The 20531-nt window shown below is 39.9% G+C and overlaps 1 protein-coding gene across 1 annotated transcript in view; it reads right to left on the bottom strand.

Annotated features, from left to right (window-relative positions):
* The window catches only part of LOC309703795 (dachshund homolog 2-like), a 116896-nt gene that overhangs the window by 28560 nt on the left and 67805 nt on the right, over positions 1–20531 (bottom strand). Inside the window, exon 3 of the mRNA XM_082528701.1 lies at positions 3700–3810. Within this exon, the coding sequence (XP_082384827.1) occupies positions 3700–3810 (111 nt within the window). The remainder of the gene's footprint in view (positions 1–3699; positions 3811–20531) is intronic.

Raw genomic sequence — 20531 nt, 5'->3', positions numbered from 1 at the left:
GCTTCTGTAATTATTTTCTTATCCTTCTGCCTGCTGGTGTCGACAGTAGGCTTAAAAAAATATAAAAAGTTGCGTTGTATTTATGAATAAACCTGCGATTAATACAAATATATGAATTGCGCAACTCCTCACGAACACGTTATTTCAAGTTCTTGTTTCTTCTGTCCTTTCTATTGCACTTCCTCTCCTCCCATGTCTGCCATTGTTTCCTAAACTTCCTCTTCCTCGTTCTTCCATTGAAAAAAAAGAAGATATATTTTCCATTCACACATAAATTGGTCCTTCTCATTTTTCCATCATTCCAATCTGTGTTTTTCTCATTTTTAATGAGAGGAAATACAAATAAATACATTTTAAAAAACGTGACTGTCACCATGATCTGGACAAGCCCGAGCGATCGACTTTCACCCATCAAAACAGCAAAATATCTCTTCTTTTTCTCCCCTTTTCCTCTCGCCCTAAATATCCCTTTCTTTCCTCGTGAGTCCATTTTTCCTCTCGCTTTATTTTCTTTTTCATTTCGTTCCTCTGCGCTATTGTCCGCCACAGTTTCCCAGGCCGGTGTGAGTGTCCCTTACAAAGAAAACAAGGTCGGACAATGAAAAGAAGGCTTTCCACGCACTCACGAAACAAAACAAAGAAGAAAAAAATCACTCTGAATGAAATAAAAGAAGGAGAAGAACACAGAGACGAGCAGGAAGGAATAAATAAAAAACGACAGAAGAAAATGAGAGAATAGAGTAACTCTATCGGCCCATTTGCCAGGTCAGCTGAAGAAAAGGAAGAGAAAGAAAAATAGAAACAGGAGAGTCTGGGTGGAAACAGAAGGAAGGACCCCACGCTCTCTCCTTTCTTTTCCTTTTGCTTTTTGTTTTCTGTCTTTTTAATAATTCAGAGAAGCAAACACAGCAGAGATTGACTGAGCCGGAAAACACGTGTGTGCCTAAGTTACCTATGAAAAAGGACTAAAACATAATACTTATAAATTTAAAAAAAAAAGGACTGATTAATACATTTGTTTAATGTTTCAGCTATTGTCAGGCTGTAATCTGACCAGAACTTACATAAGAGATGAGCAAATTTCCATGGAATTCAGGCACTCAGGTTTAGTTTCATTACTTTTGTCTGAAGTATTCTTTTTCTTTTGTCTGTCTTTTATTTCCTTCCTGTCTTCTGTCTTTTTTTGCTTTACCCTGCAGTCATCAGGCAGACAAGAAACTTTAAATGGTGTTAATCGATCTTCAGGGACCTCAAAATGAAAGTAAATGGAGGTTTTACATTAACAAAAAGGCAGAAATCTCAAAGAGTTGCAATTTAATGATTTCCCCTGATCCCAAATTTTGTTTGTGGTGTACTGAAATTCAAATAAGACGAGAGTTACAGACTACACTACCAAAGCACAACTTGACTGTTATTATTATTGTTTTTTTTTAAATCATTGTTATATCTGTAACGTTTCTTCATTAATTTATGTTGTTTTAGATGTGCAATTGATTTGTCTTTTTTTTAAATAAATACCACCACTCCACAGTAAGGTTGGGCATATTTACCAAGGCTTACCCCATTAAGAACAGAACCTGGCAACACACGGCTGCTACTCACCCTCTGGATTGACTGATCGTCAGTATAGAGCACTTCTATGAAAGCTGAAGTTTTGGCAAACTGCTGGTCGGAAGCATTCAGGTGTGTGTTAACACAAAATCAAGAAGGAACGATATCAGTAATGATCTTAGAGAAGCAAATTTGCTGTCCAACCATCTGGGAAGGGTTAAAGGACATTTCCAAACAATTTTAATCTCTAAAAACAAAATGACAGTGTGGCTTTGGTTTCATGTGAACAAACTTCAAGACTTCTAAGTTGGTTAGACGGTGGAGACCAAAGTGGAGTTCTTTAACAATAATGCACAGCAACATATTTGCCACAAAGACTTCACACCAACTGTAAAGCATGGTAGTTAGAGAGGTGATGATTTGTGCTTGTTTTGCAGCCACAGGACCCAGGCTCTTTGCAGTCACTGAGGTGACATGAACTCATTGACTCTGGGGTCAAACGTAAGGCCCTTATGGGTCGGTCTGATGGCTAAAGTTTGGTTTAACTTAGGTTTAAACTGCAACGGGACAATGATCCCAAGCACAGCAGCAAATCTACAACAGAATGGCTTCGTTTCTATGAAATAATTTTGTAATATGTCATGTTGGTCTTCAGCTTAGGTTTTATAATTTTTAATACAACCTTAGAAAGAGGGTATACTTTCCTTTTCCTGTATATAATACAACAAGCAGGTTTTTTTTACTTGAGTATTTTTTTTACCACATTTCTTTAAAAGAAAAATGAATTCCTTTGAAAATAACTTTATCAAGCACTGTTAGCATTAATTAGAAACCTTTTTACTTTATTTTCAACCATTAAGTTTCATGAATTCAGCTCTTTGTCTTCACATTACGTTGTATATTTTATGTTGTACCTATACAGTTCTTGTCTGGCTTGTGAGCACCTATGAATTTCAAGTGACTGAACATACTCAGAAATAAACGCAAAATAACTAATTTATATAAAATAACACCATCTGTGACCAACTTTCATTAAAACTGGCTCCTGGAGTCTTTAAACACCTCTTATGACCATGTACTTGTGTCCCTGGAGACTTCCACACAACATCTGTGTTCTGACAGTCCACTCTTACATTTACTGATCCGTGTCGGTTTACACTTCAGTTTTTGAAAAAGTGAGGCGAGCAGGCTGAATGATTAGCAAGAACTAAAGTCTTTTCAGGTCATTGTTGAAGACTGGCTCACTTTCACACATATCGTAATATTTTTACACTTACATTGCATTTTACTTTGCTCTTTCCTTTTTTTTGTTGATTAACTAAACAGTTTATTGCTTTCAAAGCTGCTGGGTTTAATAATTATTCATTTATAGATGGAAAAGTGTGTGTGTGTGTGTGTGTGCCTTAGTATTTTAAAAAGCTAAAGAGTTGATATTAATTGATTTCATCGCACTTATTATTTAGAGATTACAAGTTTAATGTGCCATGGATTTAATTACAGTACTTGGCTGTGCGCTACATCACAAGCCCTTTTTTTCTGTAGTGCACGGAGCCATGGATCTTAGACCTTACAAAAGGGAGTATGTGTGTGTGCGACAGAGAGTGTAGCAGTGGGGGTGTGCATTAATGGTGCCATGGATACAGTTAATTATTTGTTTAGACTTGGGCAAACATAACCTTTTAAAGTATGCTGAATTAGCTTTTAGCAGTTTCTGTTTGTAGCTGTCTGCAAATGGCCGAGTCCGTCGCTGGTTGTTAATTTTTTGCTTCATGTTTGTCACTTTACTGTAAACGGTTAAGTGGTCAGGCTTATTCATTTAGGTCTCCAGCTTGCCAGTTTAGCCTGGTTTAAAATACAATAATCGCTCCATGGAATTGCAGAAAAGCAAAAGAATTCTAAAGCAATGAGCTCCCTCTTTCTATATCATAAGCTGCTAAATGATGTTAACATCTGCAAAATAAACAGGCTAGTGTTCATTATGCTGCATAATAAAAGAAACTGGGCTTAAAAACTCAAATTTGCCACCGATTTAGCACCGATATTCACAGGAACTTTCCAGAAACAGTTGACTAACTAGACTTGAAATGTACCCAATAACTTTGGATGCTAATGTAAGTGTGTGTTTGTTTGTGTGTGTGTTTGTCTTACCTGTATTGGAGTGTAAGTCCTCGTTGTCTGACTCATTACCGTTCTGGAGGCTCATCATCATCTTCATCTTCTGAAGCTTCTGGAGCTCGGCCATGGCTGCAGCTGTCAGGCCTGAAACACACAAACACACACACACACGGTTAGTTTCATCATGGCATAGCTCTTCAGGCTCACCGTCATGCCAGTCAATCAAAATTCAAATTAAAGCATTTGCTGCTCTCAAGTTCAACCATTTCTCATGAATAACCAATCACAACACTTGTTACAGCGTCCCTGGACCTCCCAAGTCCTACCTGCCTTTACCCATGATGACTTGCAGGAAGCTGGGACACACACACACACACACACACACAGATGCTTGCACTGGGCTGTCGCTGTCAAATTTTCTTTTCAGTGCCAGTGTTTTGCTGAAATGTTTCAGGTTGTGAGCGCAGTTTCAGGAGCCTTGGGCCTGATGTGTATTCGCTGATACACATGCAGAATGTGACACGCATACAGGGAGATACCCCCCCCCCACACACACACACACTGACCCCCCCCCACACGCACACACACACCCTTTTGTATGAACTAAGATCCCTGGCTCTGTGCACTGACCTGGAACTGACTTCTATACACAACAACCAGCAGAGTGAGAGAGATGACCCTGTGTGTGCGTGCGTGTGTGTGTGTCTTATTGTGTAAAACCCCTATTATGTGTGTGAGTGTGCACGTGAGCTTTTGCATTGTGCTGAGTGTGTCTGTACAGTTTGCTTTCATGTATAAATGTGAATGTGAGGGAATGCATGCATGCTTATCACTGCTATCCGTGCGTGTGTGTGTGTGTGTGTGTGTGTGTGTGTGTGTGTGTGTGTGTGTGTGTGTGTGTGTGTGCGTGTGTGTGTGTGTGTGTGTGTGGAGGTCAGTTGGCTTTGCCCCGGTCACGGTTGATGGCTTTGGAGGAATGTCCATTACACACAGTACAGTTGTCTGTACGCTATAAAGAAAATAAGATAGAGGGATGGAGGAGGAAAAGGGGGAAGGGAAAAGGGGGTTGTTTGAAATTTAATTTAAAGCAGGATGGAGGGATAGATGAGGGAGGAGGGGGAGGTGTGGAGGAGAGGAAGTTGTGTGCAGGTTAAACTAGACCTGATCTTTAATCAGTAGTAATAGTAACTAAGCACATTTATGTACTCGTAACAGGTGGATTTGTTTTCCAAAGTTAAGCTCCCCAGCAGCACATGAAGCAGTTATAACTGTCTCTACCAGCTTAACATTGTGTGGATGTGTATATGTAATGCTTTAATATACAAATATTTATCTCCATAATTCAGAAGTGAAAAGAAATACTTATCAAAATATTTTAATTGAATGTCCTATAAGCCAGCAAATGTACAATAAAAAAGTACATTTCCCTCACAGGGTATTGGAGTGAACCCATGATTGTTATATTGATTAATAGATAGAAAGGGTGAGCACTGTGAGTCCTATCACCTTCAAGGTTATTGTGATGTTTAGATTCGTTAAATTTGCAGTTATTGCAGTTATTAATAAGCACAAAACTCATCAACTGGATTTTTTAGATATATCTCGTAACTTTTTTTTTCAGTTTTTAACTTAGTAAGTTCCTTTTTGTATTACATTCACTTTTTTTGCTCTATTATTTATTTAGATTCTTATTTAATGACCTCCGCTGGGACTCTTAAAAAGCACCGTATTTTCACGACCATAAGGCGCACTTAAAAGTTTTAGATTTTCTTCAAAAAGTGCGGCGCGCCCTATAGCGCGGTGCGCCCTATGTGTTGTAAGGAGGATGTAGTAGAGAACACCATGAGAACGTTAAAGGGTGAAGTGTGGGCGTTGATCGTATATACCGGGACAATCGCACATACCTGTATAAAAGAACAGGTATGTGCATTATGCAGGACGTCGTTGTTTTAACAACCCTGAAAATGGCAAAGAGACACGCTTACGAAGCACAGTTTAAACTGAAGGCCATCAGCTACGCGGAGGAACATGGAAATCGAGCAGCGGCGAGAGAATTTAAGATTAACGAATCGATGGTTCGCAAATGGAGGAAGCTGGAAAACAAGCTCCGGCAGGTCAAGAAAACGCAGCTGAGTTTCCGCGGACATAAGGCGAGGTGGCCCGAGTTGGAGGAAAGACTCGAGCGGTGGATTATCGAGCAAAGAGCGAGCGGGAGAAGCGTTTCGACGGTCACCATTCGGCTAAAAGCAGTTTCACTAGCTGAAGAGATGAACATTGAACATTTCCAAGGAGGTCCGTCTTGGTGCTTTCGTTTTATGAAACGGTGCCATTTTTCCATCCGGACCAGGACTACGGTAGCGCAGCAACTTCCAGCGGATTATAAGGAAAAGCTGGCCATCTTCCGCTCCTACTGCAGCAAACACATCGGCGACAAAAACATCCAGCCAAGCCACATCACAAACATGGACGAGGTCCCGCTCACTTTTGACATCCCGGTGAGTCACACTGTGGAGAAGAAGGGGACCAGCACGGTAGCGATACGCACAACGGGGTATGAAAAGTCTTCTTTTACTGTTGTGCTTGGCTGCCATGCTAATGGACAGAAGCTGCCGCCTATGGTGATTTTTAAGCGAAAGACTTTGCCTAAAGAGAAGTTTCCAGCAGAAATCATCATTAAGGCAAATGAAAAGGGCTGGATGGATGAGGAAATGATGAAAGACTGGCTGAGGGAGGTGTATGTAAGGAGACCAGGTGGTTTTTTCCACGCAGTTTCACTAAGAGTGGAAGGCAGCGCCGGGCGAGTTACGCCACAATTTGCCAATGGATTGTAGATGCTTGGGCTAACATGTCTGCTGGCACTGTTGTTCGAGCTTTCACAAAAGCCGGCATCGTTTCCGAGGAGCCGCACGGCACGGAAAGTGACTCTGACAGTGAAGACAGTGAACCTGGCATGTTTGATGGAGATTTAGCGCAGCTGTTCAATTCAGACACAGAGGATGAGGACTTCCATGGGTTTGATTGATGATAAAATGTGAGTACCAAACTTTGTTTTGCTCCTGCTTTATTTTTAAATACGCACACTTGTATGCTTGTGTGTTGTTGATGATGACGATTACCGGCAATAGAAATGTGAGTAAGGTACCGAATTCAGGTTTGCTCCCGCTTTATTTTTAAATACGCATACGGTACTTGTATGCGCCCTATGGTCCAGTGCGCCTTATGTGTGTGTTAAATACAGTAAGGGCACACATAACTGAGACTGCGCCTTTTAGCACAGTGCGCCTTATGGTCGTGAAAATACGGCAGTTAGAAACTTGTGTATTTAAACAGGCTTTCTGGTTCTGTTATTTTAAAACGGCCTGTTTATTTTACTGTGTCTATCTCTTTATCTTTTTACTTAATTTTACTTTATTATCAAAAACATTAGGTGTAAAATGCTAACTGTATAAAACATTACCAAAACACTGAACACAATAAGCTGAAAAAGGCAGAAACTTTATGGAGCTATTTTGGTTTTGTGTTATTTTATTTTATTTCATTTCATTGAGCTATTCTGCTAATGCTTATGGTTTGGCTGCTTTAACCCAAGAGTTTATCCACTTTTAGATCAATACAGTGCATTTCATCTTATCCTGTGGATGAGGAGGCAGTTTTATACAATTTTCATACCAAAAGAAAAAATATAGGATCATTTAAGAAAATATATAATAATAATAATAATAATAATAATAATAATAATAATAATAATAATAATAATATACTATAATAGCAGAATGCAGTACAATATTGAAATACAGTTTTTTTTACAGCCGCTAGGACACATTTCACAATACTTAGGTCACTTTTGCAAAACTCTTCACACAATTCTCCTAACTGACCTTCAGCTTGGCAAAGCAGTTCATTTCACATTCAAAATGCACTACAACTACCAAAACACTTTATTCAGGTCTCAAATAAACTCATTCTTCCAGAACACTAGCAAAGGTTGACAGCCGACAAACACACTTTGTCACCCACAAAACAATGACCTAAAAAACACTAACAACATGTAGCATTACACAGTGTTTTCTTGTGTAAAACAAGGACACATCTCTCTTTATAATTTCAATATATGTTACTGGAATGAATCAGACATCATGCAGAATTTGTTAATATTTGTTTATGTATTTTTAATTTTTTGCACTGAGTAATCCCAAAATACAAGAATTTGTATACACACCATCCACTGATACACATACAATAGTAATGCTAATCTACTCGGTCTCCTCCATTTGGCCACAGGTTCTCATCCACATCACATCTTATGTCATCTAGGGCAATACACCTAGGAAAGAATCTTCTGGCATTCCAGAATTGAAGGAGTTGAAAAATTGAAGGCAAGGCAAGTTTATTTGTATAGCACAATTCAACAACAAGGTGATTCAAAGTGCTTTACAGAGACATTAGAAACAAGAACAAATAAAAAGCATGATTTAAAATGTGTAGATGTTCATCTACAATGAGAATCAGCTGTGGCTGGTTAAACTGCATTTTTAGATTTAAAATATGTTTCAATAAAATATTGCTGTTGGATTTTGCTGTCTTTTCAAGTTTTGCATTGTGTTATTGTTTTGGCCATAAGTTTAACAGTTTTGAAAACAGTATGTAAGCACATGCAAAATGTCCTGTACGTACAAAGATTTTTGGCAGTTGTTGTGTCTGAGTGAGAAAATAATTCATGAAATTTGAGAGATGTAGTCATTGAATGCATTTTGTGCCAAAACAATGATAACAGATCCTCAGTTTAGCCCACATAGACTTCTGTTGTGCTCACTGTGTGAGGAGTTTTGCAAAAGTGACCTAAGTATTGAGAAATGTGTCCTAGCGTCTGTAAAAAACTGTAATATGGAAAATAACCATTAGCTTTAGATCAATTTTGACTCATAGGTTTTCACACTTTTTATAATTTATAATATAAAGTAACACTTGTGAAGGGAAATATTCTCTGACAGAAAATTAAATGGATTTTTAATTATCAAAAATTATGAAAATGTGACATTTCTCTTATGCAAATGTAGCAAATACGAGAAATGTAGCAAATAAAATAAATAAAAACATCCCTGAGTTCGGGGTGAAAGCTGTACAGACTGGACATCATACCTACTTTTGGACCAGGTGATAAGACAAAACATTTACACACTTACATATTTGTCAGTTCCAGTTTTTAAAAAACATTGCACATCAAAGAAAAAGAAAACTTGGGCAAAGCCAAAACTGAAATTCCTCTTCAGCACACAATGACTCGGACTGTTAATCAGTCCACGAATGGCAAAAACAACAGATCGAGCAGAAAGAAAGAGCGACCGAAAGAAAGACAGAGGTCTATTCAGAGAGCCTGAGGGAGAGTGACCAGACGTATTGTCTGCTGCCTGCTGAGAGAGGAGGAGGAGGATGAAATGAAGAAAGATGATGGAAAAAAAGAGGGCAAAAATAAGTTTTTTTTCTTGAGTCGACGCCATCGAACTGCTGCCCAAAAACGCTAAAGAAAGCACATGATTCTAAATTAAATCATGTCACGTAATTTTCAATGATTTTTTAAAATTATTCTGTATAAATTCAAGAAATAGCTTTTGTAATTTAATATACACAACTGACATGTTTGTATTATTAATCTTTCATTTAATGGGTGAAATACCTTAGTGATAGTTCAAGGGGAAAAAAGTGAAGACAAGTCTTCTATTAGGAAGAATGAAGAAAAACATTCAGACAAGACGATATGAAGGAAGGCCCAAACATAGAAAGGGAGTTTGAAAATGGAAAAAAGGGGAATGGCATGGGAAAAAGTGGGACTGATAAAGGAAAGAAGGTCAGATAGATTAAAAAAAAAGTGAAAGGAAAAACTTGCTGTTTTATGGGGAAAAGGGAAAGAACGAAGAAGCATGAAACAAAACTATATTATGGGAAAGATTTGAAGAAAATATGTGGCTCTTTACCCAGGACAGTGTCAATGTGTCAACGAAATTCATACCACTACGGTTCATTCAGGAGTGTACAATTGTTAGGTGAATATGTGTGACACTGTGTTAATATTCCCAAATGAAACAGGTCAAAACCTCTGACTTTTCTTCTATTGCAACAATGAATTTAGCATTTGTTGCTTTGAGTTAGCTGGACTGACATAAAAGTTTGCACATGTACTTGTGTCTCTCTGAGGATGAATCCTTAAAATGATATACTAATCAATGAATGAACTGACTTTTCTCAGGCTTCATGGTTTCAACAACTACTGGATCGAGAACTATAAAATTGTGTATATTCTGATGCTTCACTTTAGACCAATGCAACAACAAATTTAGGTTTGTACCTTTAAGTTGAATATTTTGATGAGACTGAATGCCATTAATTTTTCCCCCGAGGAACAGTAGTAAATGCTAGCTGGAAAACTGTGACTGAGAGAACCTCAAAATTACTGGATTGAAACAAATGTTCCCTTCATAACAGCTAAGTTTTTGTCCAACATCACGATCAGGTTTACACTTCAACCTGGGTCCTACTTCAAAATGTCAGCAAAAACGTAATTTTGATTAACCTCATCTAATGCTGTAGTATAACACTAACAATATAGCTCGTTAGCATGCTGATGTTGGCACACTGAGAAAAGCATTTATTTTTAAAGCTACAGAGCTGTTAACATGGCACTCTGCATGATTTTTACCTCATTCATACATCTCCATGTAATCAGCATACATCTGAAAACCTGCTCCAGAGCTGAGGGAAGTCTTTTATACATGAAGAAAAACAAGTGGGCTGAGAATAGATCCCTGTGGAACACCTGTTGGAAAGGACTAAGTTTTTTAAAATCATTTTTCTGATTAGAAAGGAAAGATTTGAACGTTTGCCATGTTGATGGATGAGAATGTCATGATTTAATGTATCAAATGTCTTTGAGTAAAAGAGTAACTGTAAAGAAGGTAAAATATATATATTCATAATTCATCAAAAATGTTGCTGCTTTTCTTTGAATACAAATGAACTCCAATCTAATCTATTATTTCTTCCTTACCTTTTTTCAACAGGTAAACATCTTACTGGATATCTGTGAACAGTTTTTTAAAAGCAACCTGGTTTCAAAGTGATGCTATCATAGATGTTTTTACTACAAATTTTAAATCATGCTTTTTATTTGTTCTTGTTTCTAATGTCTCTGTAAAGCACTTTGAATCACCTTGTTGTTGAATTGTGCTATACAAATAAACTTGCCTTGCCTTGCCTTGCCTTACATATCAAAGAAGCTCCTTTAATTATCCAATTCAGGGGTGCAGGGAGCCTATCCCAGCCACAACAGGGCAAGAGGCAGGGTACACCCTGATCAGGTTGCCAATGGGACAAAGGGCTAACAAAGAAAGAGACACTTAGTGGCAATTAAGAATGGCTAATTAACCTAACATGTATGTCTTTGGACTGTAGAGAAAGCACCAGTACCCGGACAGAACCCATGCAGAAACAGTGACAGTCAGTTAAACCCACTTTAAACACTTTGAATTCACCATCTGGATTGCTCATAGGTGTGAATGGTTGTCTGTCTCTCTGTGTTAGCCCTGAGTGGCAACCTGTCCAGGGTGTATCCCACATCAAACCCACTTTCACCCTTAATTGGACAAATGGAAGAAAATGGATGGATGGTATCTGTATTTGTTGTCGTCTGAATGACAGACTTATTATTCATTAATAGTTTTCATCTGAAAAAAAGTTGTTGAGATATTTTGTCCTGTACTTGTGGGCACAAGTGCAGAACATAAATAAGTCACTTTCATTTTGTTGCGTTGAAAGTTGAAGTCAAGATGTTCCATTCAAGTTTTTCAAATTTGAGAATGAACGCTTGGGAATAGAAAACAAAGAGAGGTACAAGGGGATGGGGTTAAAATAGAAAATGGAGTCCCTCTGTGGGGTCAGGACTGCATTTACACATTGATTACTCTGAGGAACACCTTGACACACACACACACACACAGAGTTGCATTTACAGATACAGGAAACACACATGGGTGGACACGTACACACATTTGATCTCCATGTACACACACACTCAGATACAGAGTCAGAATGCCCGCTCCGCCTCAATGCAACCAGAAGACGATCAATAGCAAAGCCAGAGCCACAATACTGTTCTCCATCATGACTATCAAACACGCACATGCACGCACACACACACACACACAGCTCTCTCTCTTCCTATCTCAGATCAATGGCTGTCCGCTGTGTCCACGGTTACCGAGCATCGACCCCCGTCCCTAATGGCGACCACGAAACCTTGGGAATTAGTGTGTGATTGATTGACAGACTGCTTCAAAGGCACACGCATCATATAGCCTCCGTGTGTGTCTGTGTGTGTGTAGGACAGAGAGAGGGAATATATATATTTTCCAGTTTGTCTTCAAGTGCGTGTGTTTCAGCATCCCCCTGTGGGTTGTCTGCACATCGTTTACCCATCTCTTTTTTCCATCTTGTGCATTGTAATGCTTTCCGAAGGACATACGGTGGAAAGGAGAAGAGGAGAAGTGATAAAGGAGGAGTGAAAAAACAAGGAGTACAGAGCAGATCTCAATAGAGAAAACAGAGAATCATCAGCATAACTTGGCAAAAGTCAGGACTAGATTGTAAGAAAGTGCAAGGATTTTCCCACCAGCACTGAGATGGTGTTACACTTTTTAAAAACTAGTGTCCAGAAATAAAGTGACTTAATATTAATAATCTGTTAACGTTACTGTTTGAAAGTTGCTAAAACGGGATCTGTTACAGCAATACTCCATGCATGACATTCATAAAGGCTATTATTAGCCTGTTTGGCCTGTAATATTAATAGGCTACTGTTCAGTATGTGGAAATATACCATTGTGCTTTTAGATCTCATTTTTAAATAAATAAAGTTTATCCTATGTTACAACATCCAATTATTTGAGTCACTTACACCAATTGGCTACAGCAATGAAACCACAGGGAGGTAATATGAATCACGCTGATATGTCCAGTGTCAGACAATGTCGAAGATGGATATAGCTACTGAGTCTGAAAAATAAAGACAAACGGGAAGTTTCTAGAACTTGCATTCATTTTTAATAGCCACCAGAGGGCGTTACCTGTGGTGCCAATAAGATTTCCGGTCTGATATATGTCAATGGGAAGAACGGCTCTCTTAGGCTACGTTCACACTGCAGGCGAAAGCGCATCAAATCCGATTTTCTTTGACCCTATGTGACCCATATCCGTTCATGGTATGACAGTGTGAACGGCACAAATCCGATATTTTCAAATCCGACCTGGGTCACTTTCGTATGTGGTACTGAATCTGATACATATCCGATGTTTTAGAAAGCGACTGCTGTTTGAACGGTCAAGTCGCATTAAATCTGTCTTTTACGTCACTGACACAAGACAGACGCCAATTATCAGCGCCGGAGAAGCGCCCGAGAAGACATCGCGGCCGCTTCCTGGTCATCCCGTGTAGATGTCAGTGAAACTGTTGGGAAGACAATGTTGGAGAAACGTGAACATTTTATTTGAACTGTATAATCTGCAGATTCTGACAGAAATCTGCAACTATCCTTTGAAGCACTGCTCCTCTAAAACAGCAATAAGGATAATTATTGGGCCATATGTAAATAACAAAATAACTTTAAAACTTAAAGCAAAATTGGGAAACGTAAAGTCCGAAACAAGTCTTTATATTAAGGGCCACCAGTCCAGCAATACTGTTTGGTCTGGGTCTAAACAGAGCGCATTGTGTGTGACGTCTTCTTTTGCGCATGCGGGCCGCTTTGAGCGTTCACACTAGAGCGCGTTTGCTGTTGCATTTTATTTATAGTGTGAACAAGGAGACAAAAAAATCGGACTTGATCGAAAAAATCTGAATTGAGCATTAAGACCTGCAACGTGAACGTAACCAAAGTTGACCTAAGTAAACACTTTCCAAATGAGTTTAATAACTTGGGACTGACAAGTTAGTAGCCAATGAGCGTGTGGTTTCACAGTCAGATTGGACTCTCTGGCAGTGTTCAGGGAGCATGCAGATTGGCTGCAAATTGTGGCACCTGGTACGCTCACTGGCTTTCAGCCATACCACCCTGAGCACACCTGATCTCATCAGATCTCAGAATCAAAGCACAGTTGGGTTAGTACTTGGATGGGAGACCACCTGGGAATACTAGCTGCTGTAAGCTTGAGGCGATTGTGTACAGTAGATCATCTACTAACCGGAAGGCTGGTGGTTCGATTCCTGGCATGGTGAAGTATCCTTGGGTAAGATACTGAAACCCAAGTTACTCCTAATGCATTCAGAGTGTGCACGTTAGGTAAAAATGCTTGTATTGAGTGTGTGTGAATGGGTAAATATGACATGTTATATATGTGCCTTGACTCTACTCAAGTAGAAAACTGACATAAGAAGCAGTCTGATGATACCTGCTAATATATGCATGGTGGTAAGAACAAGACAGGCCAGTACACACGTCATAAATCCAACAACAATTCTGCTTAAGTGCTTTTTTCTTGCACAGGGTAAGAACATTTGCACATATTAGTAAATGAAAACCTCATTATTCAAGTTATTATCATGGCAGCAAAAGGAAAACCTAGACAGTATTTAACATGGAGTCTTAATGTTAGGACAGATCTGTGTGTATATGTATTCTTTTATTTAGCATCAAGAATCAAATTTATGGTATCATAACTTTCCTCCAACTGCAAGGTCTGTGAAATTGTAAATTACAGACGTTCATATTTGCTGAATATTTCCTAAATATACCCTGAAGTGCCAATAGCAGGTTGGGATTTGGGTTTGTTGCATGCAAAGATGAGGATTGTTAATTCTGAATAAAATCTGATTTGGTATTTTAAAAAAGTAAAAAATAAAAAAAGGCCTTGTTGTCATTAGTTGTTTAATCTTTACTTATTGAAAAAGCACAAGCAGAAAATCCAAAAATCCAGACTTGAAACTTTTTGCAAGACAAAGTTCAATAAAGACTTAATACTCATCAATTGGGTAACCAGGAGTGGGTGGTTTTTATTTGATTTTATTTTCAACGTCATGCTACATTTCACATGCTACACCCAAAACCTACTTCTAAACACAAAACTTTAAGTCCATGTCCTACATAATACAATAGTTGGACTAATTCCTTAGCATCACAAACATGTACCTTCTTTAGCTACTGAAAGGCCTTTCTTGATAAAAGCATCCACCACATGGCAGGCGATATCCTAAATGAGATCTGACAGTGTCCTCCACAGTGGGTCTGGATAGTCTTTAATAGCTTTGAGTTTGTTGGTGGAGGCCGTTGGGTGATATTCAACAGTCCTGAACCCCCCTCCCGAGCTCGCGTGAAACCCACCCCATTTGGCTGCGGTTGTAAATATTTAATCCACTGCACCTACATCTCTGACGAAGTGCTCTGAACGTGCTCTCAGAGATGGAGTGACACTTTGAATAAAACAAACAGGAAAACAGAGAAATTGCTCTTTGTGTTCTGAATTTAGAAACACACTGTTCTGGCTTTTTTTTTGTTTTTCCCCTTCGCTTTCTTCCGGCGAGCACTCGAGAGTGCCAATTTACAAATGCAGTCGATTGCTCTTGTGCTGAGTCAAATAGATTTCAGCTCAGTACTCTGGCACTTAGGTCGCCCATCTTTAGCTCTTACTGAATGTTCACGATGCCCATTTGCAGCCATTTTGCAGCCGCCATTTTGTGCTATTTCAAATGGAAATAGACACTAGCTGGAGAGTGATTGTTTTTGCAAAGTCTTTGACTTTGAACAGTTCAAACTAGAAGGCTTGGGGATTGCATTTGTTCTCCCGAATCAATACAAACTTTTCCATTAGGTTTCTTTATGAACTGCTATAACAACTGGGTTTGTAGGTTAGGGACTTGAGTCAAATAGAAACAAGATTTGAAAGCCCGTTGAAGACAATGTTTGATGTAAACTTTGGGTAATATAATGAAATCCAGTATTAGGGCTCTATTCACTATGATATATACTTATTATTTAGTTTAGACTATTAGAGTTTGGGGTTCTGTTGCCTACTAAGATTTACCATCATATTCAGTCAAAAGTTATTGCCTATTCGGTCAACTGCTCAATGGTAGTTCTCAGTTTAGTGGTTAAAGGTCAGAAGTAAAAATCAATGATTATGGGTTCTGTCGGCCTCATAAATATTTGTTGGGACTTTACTGTCTAATTAGATGAACAATTTAAGCGATTTAATGCTTAATAAAGCCACCAGTTAGAGCTTTTAGTACTTGATTACATGCCAAAACCAAAGCAAAGCTGAAAGTTTAAAAGTCATTAGCAATGATGAGAGGCTCTTTACAGGTAAATGTAAGTCCACCTTATACCCAAAAAACGAATGTTTAAGAAGATACATCGCCTATTAGTGATGGCTATTATAGTTTCCATTAACTATTAATGTTCTGTTAACTGTTCAAGTTGATGTCTGTGTGTTGGTGTGATTGATTTGTATTTTTTACTGCCTGACGTTTGTGGGTTCACTTTCCTGTTAAAAGTCAGTAGTTATGATCTCATTTTCATAGTCATGTCTGTAGTTACAGATTAAAGTTCAAAAGTCACACTTCAAAAATAATCCTCATTTATCTTATGTTGGGTGTATGCGTGGCTCCTCAGTTTAACCTTGATCTGAAATAAGCCATCCTTTCAGTAAGCAAACTTTCTTCTGATTGGCTGATCCATGCAAACAGCAGATGTGGGTGGGGCTTCTGTTCTCACTGTGCCTGAGATGCCCATATTAAGGATATTTTCCCTCCATGAAAGCCTGAAACTGAGTGTACGCCACACACTGACCTTATTACTGCAAACTTTTGGATATGGCTAATATCAGCATCACCACTGTAACTGTATATCTGCCTGAAAATAAGACAGGGCATAATAGGCTCCTTTGTCAGAGGCGCTGGCCAACGTCACTGGCTTTTATGAAGAAAGAGTGATTAAAAAGTGATGCAGCAGGAGGGGAAGGATTAAAAAGAAAAAACTTAATGTCACCTCAGTCCTCCTCAGACTCCCTCCCTCTCACTCTCCCACTCCACCTCCTTCATCTCTCTCCCTCTCTCTCTGCAGGTGCACATAAGAGTCCTCAGACAAGTGTATTCTTTTTAGGACAAGATTGAAAGCACTTCATCTGTAACCTACACAGAGTGTGCGTGTGTGTGTGTGCACGCGTGCGTGCGTGCGTGCGTGTGTGTGTTTTCATACAGCCAGATGTGTTCATCACTTCAAATTGGATGTATTTGCACAAGACTGTGCTAAAGAAAGGTGTTTACGCACCAATTGTGCATGGATACAAAGTCCGTTATAGGTGTGTGTTTAAAAAAGAAAAAAAATGGCACACTTGTGCATCCCTGTAAGTGTGTGTGTGTGTGTGTGTGTGTGTGTTTGAAGACAAGGCGAACCATTGAGCTGTTTTTGAAGTGAATTAACAAGTCAAATGAGTGCCGCAGCACCCTGCATAGGTTACCACACACACACACAAACACACTCCCACGCTTATCATCGCAGCGTCTTTGTTAAGGAAGATGAGGCCAATTAAACTGATATCACTCTCTCGCTGTTGTTGACGCCTCCTGCCCTCCCTTCTTCTCTCTCATCTTTACGTTCCATCCTCCTGTTTTTGTCTCCTTCCTCTCTGTTTCTCAGTTTTGAACCTTTTTTCCTTCTTCACTCTTTTTTTTCTCTCGTCTTCGTCGGCTGGTTTCTTTACTTTTTTCTTTAAAGTACTCCATCCACATTTTCCACCTCCTCCCTCATCCATGATTTCTTCCAACATCTCCCTTCTTCTCTGCCCTCCTCATTGTCCCGTCTTCTTCTTCTTCTTCTTCTTCTTCATTTTCCGCCCTCATGTCCTCTGCCTTTCTCTCACCATTTCCTCCAAACTCTCTCCTCCTCCTCCTCTCTCTGCGTTTCCTAACCGTGTGATAAATGTCCATCTGCGATTGGCCGATGCCCCCCATTGCTGTGGCGCCCGCGAGGTCGTAAACAACAGCCCGTCTCCCCCAGCAACGTGGTGTCTCCATGGACGCAGGGCCACTAAGACGACGGACTCTGCATGTGTGTGTGACTGAGACAGAATGCGACATCTGACAACTGCCAAGTGTGTGTGTGTGTGTTTTATATATGTTGTGCATGCATGTGCGTGAGTGTGTGTGTGTGTGTGTGTATGTGTGTGTGTGTGAGCTAATGAGCGATCATAAGTGAGCAAATGTTGTCTCTGGGTTCCACTAATGTTTAACAAACACACACACACACACACATATATCAGGTGTGTGTGTGTGTCATTAGTATGCCACAGTGAGCTGTGTCCATATGTCACTAAACAAAACCATGTTTTATTTATCCTGTAGAGGGAGAGGGAGGAGAGAAGGAGGCCAACAGTCACTGTCAAGGGGGATGGAGGGAAGGATGGAGGAGAAAAACTGGCGAGGTGATGGAGGGGAAAGATCTGAAGGAACGAGAGCGGCAAGAATGAAACGCAAATATGTGGAGAATGAAGAGGAAGCAAAATGAAGATCAGAGGAAGAGAAGTGAGGAGGTTCACAATGTGGAAGGAAAGGAAAGAGGAGATGATTGAAATGAGGGTAGGAAGGAGAGAAGGAAAGTTTAGTGTGGGACCACGATGAGGTGAGAGGGGAAAGATGGAAGGAGACAGTCAAGGAGGCAAGAGCAGAGGAAGAGAAAGGGAAAGCGTGGGGGGATTCAGGGTTGAAGAAATGACAGAAGAAACAACAGGAAGGAAAAAGAGGTGGAGGAGGAAGATCTGGAAAATGAAAGGAAGGAGGAAAGAAAGGGAAAGGAAAGAAAGGCTGGAAATAAAAGAGGAAAGGACAAATTAAAGAAAAAAGGAAATGAAGGGAAAGAAAGCAGAAGAAGAGAAGGAAGGGTAGTGACCCCAAAAAAGCAGAAAGGACAAAGGAGAGAGAAGAAAGCTGATAGAGGGAGCAGGAGGGAAAGAAAGATGCTTGGATTTCTTTTAAAAAAAGGACATAATTGGGGGAGAGGGAACAGGGGGAAGGAGAGAACGAAAGAAGCAAGGAGGATACAAAAACAGCACACGAAAAAAGGAAAGTGAGGAAAAATTAAGAGCTTGTGAGGGGATGAAGGAGGAATACAAAGACGGGAAAAAGAAGGTGAGGAGAATGACGCTGAGGGCATGACGAAGGGATGGGGTAGGGAGCAGGAAAGCAAAAAGGAATGATGGAGAAAGAAAGAAGACAACTGCAGCAAATGAGTGGCACATGGAAAGAAAATCATGGAATATGAAGACAAAGGAAAGGGGGGAAGACAAGGTATGGATGGTGGAACTAAGAAAAAGAAGGAAGAGTGAAGGATAGAAAAGTTTACAAGAAGAGTCAAGATGAATGGAATGAGTTTAGGAATAAAAATGTGAACAGAGCAGGGAAGCAAGGCAAGAGACAATCAAGCAGGATACAAAAAACAAGAAGAGAAAGGAAGAAAATGGAGGAAAACTTATAGGAAAAAGGAGGGAAGAGTGAAGGAATGAAGGGAAATGAGAAGGGAGGATAGGAAGTGTGTTAGGAGTTAGGAGCAAGTTTAAGGAAGGAAAAGAAGAAAACAAAGGTTAGGAAAATGGAGGGCAAGTAGGGGACAGTAAGATGAAGGAAGCAGGATGGAAGAAGATGGAAAATAAGGCAAGGAAGATAGAAAGGTTACAAGAACAAATTAAGCAGAAGAAAGTAAAGGATATAAGGAAATTAAAGCATGAGGAGGGGGAGAAACAAAAAGGAAGAAAGAGGAGGCACAGGAAAGCAATTACAAAAATGAGTAGACAAAAGAGGAGGGAAGAAAATAGAGAGGAGATAGAGAAGGAAATAAAAGGGGAGGGAGGAAGGAAGAAAGAAGGAGGAGGGGAAAGAAGGAAAGCAGGAAGTAGAATAGCAGAATAAGTAAAGGAGAGGAGTAGGAGAGACAAGAAGTGGAGATTGAAGAGGATAAAGTGACAAAATAAAGGAAGCAAAGAATAAAGTGAGAAAGGTGGCAGACATGGGGGGGAAGAGAAGGGAGTGAAAGAAGTAGGAAGTAATAAAGTAAGGAAGATGCAGGCAGGAGGAAAAGAAGAGACTTAAAAAATGAAGAGCATGAAAACCTGGATGACAGAGCAGGAAGGAGGGAGGGAGACGAGTTGAGGAAGAAGGGAAAGGGAAGAAAAGAGGGACACAGCAAGGGAAGGAGGGGGGAGGATGGACAGATGGAGGAGTGGGACCCCAGAGACGTGTCATTCATCACACCACCATGCAATCTGCACTCGTTCACTCTCCCTTTCTCTTTCTCTGCAGGTCTTTTTCCTCCTCCTCGTCTCCTTCGCTTTACCCGTTTTTTTCTTTCGTTGTGTCATCCACTCGTTTATCCATCTTCCATCGCGCCATTTTTGTCACACTCCTTGCCTCTTCCTCGGTTCCGTCTTTTTTTCCCACTCTTTGGTCCCTCCAACCATGTTTTCCTCAGTACTTTGGCAGTCATTTTTAGGTTTCATTACCTCCTCTGGCGACATCCCTCCTTTCTTCTCTCCATTTCTCCCCCTCCTCTATCCTTTGCGTTCCCTCCATTTCCACTTTCTGTGGCTACAGGAGGGGGAAAAAAGAGGGAGCCTTTCATTTTGTTTTCTTTGCCATCTCGATTGCTCAGAAAGAAAGGATGAGGATAGAGGAAAAGAGCTCCAACATTCGGAGTACCGATGCGTGTTGGTTACTTCACATCACAGATCACCAAAAGGTGGGCTGCAGCCCTGCCCAGATGCTCTCTTTTATGGATCCACATTATTTACTATACTCTGACACACTGTGTTTTTTTCTTGTTTTATATTTTACA

Source organism: Aulonocara stuartgranti, assembly GCF_965226115.1.
Source record: "Aulonocara stuartgranti genome assembly, chromosome: 3".
Taxonomy (NCBI): Eukaryota; Metazoa; Chordata; class Actinopteri; order Cichliformes; family Cichlidae; genus Aulonocara; species Aulonocara stuartgranti.
Note: the sequence above shows the minus strand (reverse complement) of the source record. Positions and strands in the feature narration are given on the sequence as shown.